The 10,234-nt window shown below is 49.3% G+C and overlaps 1 protein-coding gene across 1 annotated transcript in view; it reads left to right on the top strand.

The window, feature by feature from the left end:
* The window catches only part of LOC142905425 (uncharacterized), a 290,375-nt gene extending 280,808 nt beyond the window's left edge, over window positions 1-9,567 (top strand). The window contains exons 2-3 of the mRNA XM_076052048.1: window positions 8,227-8,997; window positions 9,502-9,567. Coding sequence (XP_075908163.1) covers window positions 8,227-8,997; window positions 9,502-9,567 — 837 coding nt within the window. The remainder of the gene's footprint in view (window positions 1-8,226; window positions 8,998-9,501) is intronic.
* Window positions 9,568-10,234: the final 667 nt, after the last annotated feature.

A 10,234-nucleotide genomic window follows, 5' to 3' on the forward strand; every position in this document is an offset into this window, starting at 1 on the left:
GAATAATTAATTCCTGCAGTCACGAAAGCTTTAAGTCAACATTTACGGCCAGATTTTTTTTTTAGCAAACACAAACTAAGCGCGCGCACGTCAGTAACAACTTCACCTTGTCTCATCAAATCCGACGACGTATTTATTAACATTCTACAATTGATAAACCCACTTTGTATTGATTAACATTCTACAATTGATAACCCGACGTTGTATTTATTAACATTCTACAATTGATAAACCCACTTTGTAATTATTAACATTCTACAATTGATAACCCTACTTTGTATTTATTAACACTCTATAATTGATAACCCCACGTGGTATTTATTAATATTCTGCAATTGATAACCCCACGTGGTATTTATTAATATTCTACAATTGATAAACCCACGTATTTATTAACATTCTACAATTGATAACCCGACGTTGTATTTATTAATATTCTACAATTGATAACCCCACGTTGTATTTATTAATATTCTACAATTGATAAACCCACGTATTTATTAACATTCTACAATTGATAACCCGACGATGTATTTATTAACATTCTACAATTGAGAACCCCACGTGGTATTTATTAACATTCTACAATTGATAACTCCACTTTGTATTTATTAATATTCTACAATTGATAACCCCACGTGGTATTTATTAACATTCTACAATTGATAACCCCACGTGGTATTTATTAACATTCTACAATTGATAACTCCACTTTGTATTTATTAATATTCTACAATTGATAACCCCACGTGGTATTTATTAATATTCTACAATTGATAACCCCACATTGTATTTATTAACACTCTACAATTGATAACCCCACGTTGTATTTATTAATATTCTACAATTGATAACCCGACGATGTATTTATTAATATTCTACAATTGATAACCCGACGTTGTATTTATTAACATTCTACAATTGATAACCCGACGATGTATTTATTAATATTCTACAATTGATAACCCACGTTGTATTTATTAACATTCTACAATTGATAACCCGACGATGTATTTATTAATATTCTACAATTGATAACCCGACGTTGTATTTATTAACATTCTACAATTGATAACCCGACGATGTATTTATTAATATTCTACAATTGATAACCCCACGTTGTATTTATTAACATTCTACATTTGATAACCCCACGTGGTATTTATTAATATCCTACAATTGATAACCCCACGTTGTATTTATTAACATTCTACAATTGATAACCCCACGTTGTATTTATTAATATTCTACAATTGATAACCCCACGTTGTATTTATTAACATTCTACAATTGATAACCCCACATTGTATTTATTAATATTCTACAATTGATAACCCCACGTTGTATTTATTAACATTCTACAATTGATAACCCCACATTGTATTTATTAATATTCTACAATTGATAACCCCACGTTGTATTTATTAACATTCTACAATTGATAACCCCACGTTGTATTTATTAACATACTACAATTGATAACCCCACGTTGTATTTATTAATATTCTACAATTTATAACCCCACGTGGTATTTATTAATATTCTACAATTGATAACCCCACGTGGTATTTATTAATATTCTACAATTGAAAACCCGACGTTGTATTTATTAACATTCTACAATTGATAACCCCACGTGGTATTTATTAATATTCTACAATTGATAACCCCACGTGCTATTTATTAATATTCTACAATTGAAAACCCGACGTTGTATTTATTAACACTCTACAATTGATAACCAATGCCAGGCTGCGGTAAATGTTAAGAACCACTGATCCTCCAAGTGCTGTTAGCAAGCGCCTATGAAGGCCAACACAAACCCTCTGCCTGGCGGCAAGGCACCGACACGGACACCCCTTCCGCCTTTGTCTTCCTCCCGAGCGGATGTTTCACGCAATGCACCAGGTGGTGATGTGAAGGCCGAGCCGACCGAGGCGGTGGTGTGGCGGTGCATGGTGTAGAAATTTACGGTAGAATTTCACTTTTGTGTAGATGAATCAGAATCTTTGATTGTTGCTGCAGGGAGGAATCCAATGAGCTGTGAACGTTTTTGTTCATTCCTCAGATGCCCCCCGACCCCCCCTCCTCTCCTCCCAGGCACGGGCGGGTTATCAGCAACTTACAACAGCGAACAAAAAATACGAGCGCACGATATAGGAATGCGAAATCGAGACGTTCGGTGAGCAAGTCACTCGACATCAACGAATTACATTTAGATTTAAAAGCTTTCGTGACTGCAGGGATTCATATTATTGGTTCTTTGGGTAAAGTCGCGTATTATTTTATTGTTTCCCTTATACGTGACTTTAGCGAAAGAGCCAAGAATATCAAGAAATCAATGGAATAATTATACGAGCACCATTTATTAAGGCAGCGCAAACAAACAGCAACAACAAATTCTAGATTTGAAGCATTCGTGACTGCAAGGATCCATACTCTTTGGTTCTATACCAAACCCACAGCGAGATAACAGAAAATCGGCACACCCCATCGATCCCACACACGTGTAAACGATCGGAGTCGCGAATGACAATCGCGAACGTCACTGTCGCGTCTAGCAACACGAATCTTCATGCTTCGGTGAAACGTTTAGTTTCTAATTATCTTAGATTGTGTTGTTGTTTTTTTCATTCCACGCGTTTCCATTCACGGGCCGAACATCGGCGGGCGAGCGAATGAATCTCAGACGCGTCTGTGCGGTTGACTCAGCCTGGCGAAGTGTGTTCACAACAACTCTTTGGTTCTATTGGGTAAAGTCACGTAGGTGAAAATAAAATAACAAAAAATCACGACGTTTCGGCCACAACACAAGCGGCCTTCATCCAGATGCGGCCTTCATCTGTGTTGTGGCCGAAACGTCGTGATTTTTTGTTATTTTATTTTCACCTACGTGACTTTACCCAATAGAACCAAAGAGTATGGATCCTAGCAGTCACGAAAGCTTCAAATCTATAATTATGTTCACAACAACCCGCCTAACGTGCGTGGGGAGAGAGGGGGGAGAGGATATTTTTTTAAAAAGCACGCGCGTTCTGTACGCATCACGTGCACATTGGCCACTCCACGTAGGTAGAAAAATAATAAAATTAAACAAAAAAATTAAAAAATCACGACGTTTTCGACAGCTGGATTGTTATTTTTTTTGGTCCGCCTGAGGTCGACCGCTTGTGTCCAACTGCGATCGAAACGTCGTGATTGTATCATCATCATCATCATTATTTTTTGTTCTATTTTATTATTTCCCAATAACCTACGTGAAGACTTCACCGAAAGCATCAAATTTAGTTTAGATCCCCCCCCCCTGTCACGACAGCTTCAAATCGAGACTCCCCCCCTTTCACCTCCGCGCGCGACTAAACTAGACGTACTCTTTGGTTCTATTGGGTAAAGTCATGAAAATGATTTTTTGTTATTTTATTTTCACCTACGTGACTTTACCCAATAGAACCAAAGAGTATGGATCCTAGCAGTCACGAAAGCTTCAAATCTAAACTAGACGTCGCAGCGGAAACAACGTCGACACATCCCGCCAGCGTCTCGTCGGCAGCTGCAAGGGTTTCAACAGACTCTCCCCACCGGGCTTTGGACACTCGGCGCCTTTCATCAGCGAGCGGCTCGCGGTGTAACAGCGTGCGGGTGTAGGCGCGATATTAGCGGATCGTACGAGCAAAGGGGCTTAGGAAACGGCACGAGGCTAAAACCGGCTCCGCCTGTGTTCGTAACGAGACCCACGTCATCAGGATGCCCACGACGTTTTGCGATCAGGGCCTCCGCCGCTGGGAGGCCCCGGGGTGTCTCCCAGCGTCGCCGGTGGACCGCGTGGAGTGAGTGAGACGCTGAATCCGATGCAAAGCGCGCTATTGAAACCCGCTACTACTTGCTGTTGCCGTGTTGTGACAGCGATGTTGGTGTGTGTGGGGGGTGGTGGTGGTGGCAGTGCCTGATGAAGCCAGTGCTGGGCCTGTAGCGCATGATGTTATAAAGGGGCCCTGAATACAACAAAAACGTGAACACACTTAAACATTAAAACACACGGTTTTGTAACTTGCATAGTAAAGTCATTGTATTTTTTTCATTTGCTATGAAGTCAGATAATAAGACAAATCGCTCACCTTAAACACCCAGTCGTACGTTAAGGTTGAAGGCGTTATAGTACTGTAGTGATAGAGCAAGTGCAGAATCACTGAACCGGAATTGATCGCTTGAAAGCGTTTAGCGCGGGGCCCTAGAAAGTGCGGGACCCGTAGCTACTACTACACATGTAGTAGTAGCTACTACACATGTAGTAGTAGCTACTACACATGTAGTAGTAGCTACTACTACATATGTAGTAGTGTGTAACTACTACTACACGTGTAGCTACACGTGTAGTAGTAGCTACTACTACACGTGTAACTACTACTACACGTGTTGCTACTACATGTATATACGTGAAACAACAACAACGAAAAGCACACGTGACATATTCGTCAACAATAATACCTTAAAACATCGACATATTTAAAAAACAAAAAACAGGCGACGTTTCGGGCAACGGCCCTTTTATTAAAAAGCGCGTGCGCTTCGTGCGCTCGTCGATCGTACTATCGCAACAGGCGACGTTTCGGGCAACAGCCCTGCTTCAAAGCGCCACGTGCGCGGGCCTCGTGCGCTGTGTCGATCGGAAAACCCGACCGCGACTTAAAGTTGTCGCCTTCGTCATCGCCATCGCCGTCGTCATCGTAACAACAACAATAACAACAACAATCGTCGCTTCAAGCAGCAATGTGCGTTGCGCCGAAGCCAACGGTGGCCTCGACTCACGTGTTGGTGGGGTGTGGCGATCGCCTGCACTGCCACCCCGAACCCCGACCCACCCGAGTTCGATTCCCGCTCGCGAGGCCGGCGGCTTGGGGTTCGCGTGACGAGTTCGCTTCCCGCGGGCGTGGCCGGAGGCGGGCGTTGAATTTCTTTCGCGCCGTACGTGGGAGCTGGGGAGGGTGACAACAACCGAGACGACCACGTGACGAAGGAGACTCACCGCACGGCGGCACGTGCAGCGTCGATCCTTCGCGACCAATTCATCACGGATTCTTCATCGGAAGTTTGGGTCGGATCGCCCTTCTCCACCCGGACGCAAGCGAATTGATTGAGTCGCCAACGTGACGAACACACGCTGGAGCCCATTTATTACGGCAACAACAATAATCACGTGCCATATATTGTTCACCACGTGACTATTGTATTAGTTGTTGGTTTTTTTGCGTGGGGTGGGGTGGAGGAAGGCGAACGACGCAACATGTTGCTTACACGGCGAGCTGACTCGACAATCGATTGTGTGTGTGTGTACGTGTACGTGGAACTTCTCTCGCACCGTACGTAGACAAACCGCGCTCAACGGAGGTGCGGCGGCAGTGAAAGACAGCAAGCGAATCACACCCGATGACGACCCCCTTTGTGTTACGGTCGAAACGTCGTGAGAATTTTTATTGTTTTATATATATTTTTAAATTATTTTATTGTTTCCCTTCAACGTGACTTTACCGAAAGAGCTAAGAATAACAACAAAGCAGTTGTGATCAAAAGAATGTTCAACCGAGGTGATGATTTAAAAGTGCGCGGCTCCCAGCGGCTTCCTAATGTCGGAGGGAGGAGCGTTCCAGACGGCCGCAGAAGCGCGTCCGTGAATGCGCGCGATGATGCGGTGACCGCCGCCGCCACCGCCGCCTTTGTTCGATGGCCACGGCCTCATTCGTTTTGCAAGATGTAACACATTCTCCTGCGGAGGGAGCTGGTAGGAACGTCGGGTTGCTCGGTCAATGGGCAGGGTCACACGGCGGCACCACGTGGTGTATTCTGCACAATATGCCCGACTGTGAGGGCGGGCACAAGCAGGCGTGAGTAGGTTAAACGTTGAGTTTTATAAGGGCACCACGGGGTGACCAGCCCCTCCCCACCCAGCCCCCCCCCACCCAGCCCCACCCCTCCCATATTTGCCTGCACGACGGACGGACGGACACAATAATCCCCTGTGGGCTGGTGGTGGTGGTGGTGTAACCAGGAGGTTCCTACACAGGATGAAGCAGCAGACGGTTAGGCAGATGCGTATAGACTGCGTGACACGTGACCCGTTACATAGACATCGATGCGCCATGAGCTAGGGTCATTGCCCAAAGCGTTACGCATTGCATACGTTTCCTTGGTTACGGCAACAGTAAGGAGTACGCGTTACGATGTGGGGGATTTCTCTATCCCCTAAGTGCACAGATTCCTCGATAGGCATATAGGACGATTGCACGCAATGGCTACTACTACTACTACACGTGTAGCTACTACAAAGAGTTACGGCTCACTGCCATGCGGCGTATAAGCGGCACTTGGATAAGTGAAGGCGAACGTGAGCACGCACGGTGCACATGCACGCGGCGGCTTGGGATAATCGTTCGTCCAGCGGTGGATTGAGCGTGACCGCTGACGATGATGCACGTAATCAGACACATACGACGTGGAGATACGTGCAGATGTGTGGGTGCGTGATTATAAAGTGCAGTCGCGAGGCGGGATCATGTAAATATATGGGAGCAGGGTGCTTTCATGGTCAGAACGTTTCTCATGTACGGACAGACAGACTGCTGATGTCGCAAAGGCTCATGATGACCGTGTCTGTACAGAACGATTCTGTTGACTCAGCCCATCATCATCATCCGTCCATGGTCGATAAAAAAGTATAACTTTGTCGAGGTGGGTGGGTGGGGTGGGAGAATTCAATAGCGATTGCCCTATAGATAGATCGACTCTCCCCGGCCATAGAAATGTGGAATTTCCACCGCTGACTCAGGGCTGTACTTAACGAGTTAAGCACTTATTTTTCTTGTTGTCCTATAGATAGATAGATCGACTCTCCCCGGCCATGGGAATGTGGAATTTCCACCGCTGACTCAGGGCTGTACTTAACGAGTTAAGCACTTATTTTTCTTGTTCTCCTATAGATAGATAGATCGACTCTCCTCGGCCATGGGAATGTGGAATTTCCACCGCTGACTCAGGGCTGTACACAACGAGTACTGTTTTGTTGTATTAAATCTGTAAGAAAAAATAACGTATATATAAAACCTTCAGAAGGCCGCGCGGGGCTGACGGGATGTATACAAAAAAAAAGTTATATTTAATGGGTGGACAGACGGATGTGCTGCCATACACATGAATGTTTGGCACACACAACGAGATGTGAACGACACGCGATTACTTAGAGCCCTTTGTCAATACGCTGCTTCGTAAAGGCTTCCCCACCACGTGTTGCTTTTGGCCATACTTCACCTTTGCTGGCGAAGGGCGACGAACGCGGCACGTCGTCCCCACTCGCCGCCGGCGTGAGCCGCGGCCCGAACAGTCCCAACTCACAGTCCGCCTGGATCGATGGCGCGGGGGGGGCGCGCTAACCACTGCGCCACCGCTCCTCCCCCCCCCGTTAGAATATGCCGTGAGATGAATACTCCATCCTCGCACGTGCGTAACGCAGTGCGTTGTTGCCCGCTTGTCTATTTGTTAAACTCCGAGTGAGTGTGAGTGTGTGAGAGAGTGTGCGTGTGTGTACGTGGGGAGCGGTGGTGCAGCGGTTAGCGCTACGCTGCGCTATGAACCCGGCGACCCGGGTTCGATTCCCGCTCACGGCCAGCACCCAGTGACGATTATCTTGCACCGGTCCTGGGGACTCCCCTAGCTCGACTCAGCCTCGAATGAGTACCCGGTGCGGTGTGTAAACATCGTCACTGGGGACGATGTTTACTACACGTGTAGCTACTACTAATAAGAGCTACTACTACACGTGTAGATATTATTATGTATGAGCTACTACTACATATGTAGTAGTAGCTACTACTACACGTGTAGTAGCGACTACTACTACACGTGCAGTAGTAGGAGGTTGGGTGCTGGGGCCCTACATATGTAGTAGCTACTACTACACGTGTAGTAGCTACTACTACACGTGTAGTAGTAGCTACTACACGTGTAGTAGTAGCTACTACACGTGTAGTAGTAGTAGCTACTACTACATATGTAGAATTCCGCTCTTAAATTCCTCCCCGCGTACCGATCGCCGTGGATCTCCCCCCCACCCCCCACGCACCACCAATGACGCCTCCTCCTCCCCCTCCTCCTCATCCTCCCCCTCCTCCTCCTCTTCCTCCTCCTCCCCCTTCTCCTCCTCCTCCTCCTCCCCCTCCTCCTCGTCGCGTGTTGCAGGGCGCCCAGTACGAGCAGCTCAAGGAGTGCCCGGCGATGTCGCACCCGGTGTTCGCGCCGCACCCGGCCCTGCACCACTTACCACCGCACTACTACTCTCCCTACGGGCCTCAGGGCCCCACCGGCGGCCCCCACGGCGCCGCCGTGGTGGGGAGCGACTCTGGCGGGCGACTCGGCAGCAAGGCGGCCACGCGCGAGAGCACCAGCACGCTCAAGGCGTGGCTCAGCGAGCACCGCAAGAACCCGTACCCCACCAAGGGCGAGAAGATCATGCTGGCGCTCGTCACCAAGATGACGCTCACGCAGGTGTCCACGTGGTTCGCGAACGCGCGCCGGAGGCTCAAGAAGGAGAGCAGAGGCGGTGGTGGCGGTGGCGGTGGTGGTGGTGCGGGTGGGTCGGTTGCGGGCGAGGTTGGGTGCTGGGGCCCGCCGGGTGGAGGTCTTGGCGGTGGTGGCGGTGGTGGTGGCGGCGGTGGCGGCGATTCGTTTCACAACCGGGGCGACGCGAGAACGGACTCTGAGGAGGAGGTGGACCTGCAGAGCGTGGAGGTGGCGAGGCGCCGCCGGCCGCTCGCGACTTCTCCCAGCGGCAGCGCTGAGGTCGACGTCGTCGACGAGGACGACGCCGCTGCTGACGGCGACTGCGCCCGTGACGTCGATGGCCTCGACGAGGTGGACGATGCTCGCGATGGCGAGGTGGTGAGAGAGCAGGAGGATGAGGAGGAGGATGAGGAGGAGGATCACCTTGAGAACAAGAAAAGGGCCATGGAGGCAGCTGCTGCTGATGATGATGATGGTGATAATGGTGATGCTGATGATGATGGACGTGGCGGCGGTGGCGGCGTAGCGGATCTCAGCAACCGGAGGGGCGAGCACGTGGGCACACGGGAACGGCGCGACAGCCACGAAGCCACAGCGCTGCCCTTACCCCTGCCCTTACCCCTGCCCTTGACTCTGCCCTTGACCGTGCCCTTGAGCGTGCCCTTGAGCGTGCCCCTGAGCGTGCCCTCGGCAGCCGCCCCCAACTCGTCAGCCGCCGTCACGGCAGCCGCGACGCAGAACTCAACTCCCAAACCCAAGATCTGGTCACTGGCCGAGACTGCCACGAGACCAGACAACCACCCAAGGATGCAACAACAACAACAACAGCAGCAGCAGCACCACCACCACCATCAGCAACATCACCATCAGCAACAGCAACATAGCCACCACCATCATCATCAGCATCAGCATCCAGAACACTCGCTGGCTCTGAGGTTGCGTGCCCGCCTGCAGATGGATCAGCAGATGCACGCTCTCTCGTGCCACACAGGCTCGTGCGCGTCGGGGTGCGTGAAATGAGGCCCCCCCCTGCGATTCACACAACCGGGGGAGGGGGGGGGCGGGGGGAGCGGTGGCACGGCGGTTAGCGCGCCGCGCTCACGGAAACCGGTCGCAGGTGGCGGTTCTTCCAGCCCGGTCAACTCGCGCGCGAGATGTGTAAACATCGGCAGGCATTGGGGAGAGACAAAGGCGGCCGGGCGTGGTGCTGGCCACCCACAACCCTCGCGTGTCGTGCCGCCCTTCGTAGGTGCTCGCTAACAGCACTTGCTCCAACAGCCTGTGAAAGGCTACACGGGGGATCTTTGTTACACTATTATTATTATTATCATGGTACTGTGTGTTCCGGATTATAAGACGCACCTTTTCCCTGTTATCGTTGAGGCTGCGGAAGAACGCGTGCTCTCTGCCGGAGTGCGGCTATCCACTCTCTCGCTATCGTCTGGTCTCTATGTTTGTTTTTAATGTTGATATGAAGAAGGCCCATTGCCCGAAACGTCGCCAAATATGTTTTTTTTATTTTATTTTCGAGACCAACGAGTTGAGTTGGTTTGTTTGTTGTTGTTGATCGTACGGGAGGTGCACGTGTGGCCAGAGTTGTGTCACTTTGCTGTCACCATGGCAACACCTTGAGAATGCCTCTTGTGATCCAGAGAACACGGTACATCATTACTATCTCTCCCCCCCA

This window comes from Petromyzon marinus, chromosome 54 (genome assembly GCF_048934315.1).
Source record: "Petromyzon marinus isolate PM22_M1 ecotype Great Lakes invasive population chromosome 54, UKy_Petmar_22M1.pri1.0, whole genome shotgun sequence".
Lineage (NCBI taxonomy): Eukaryota > Metazoa > Chordata > Hyperoartia > Petromyzontiformes > Petromyzontidae > Petromyzon > Petromyzon marinus.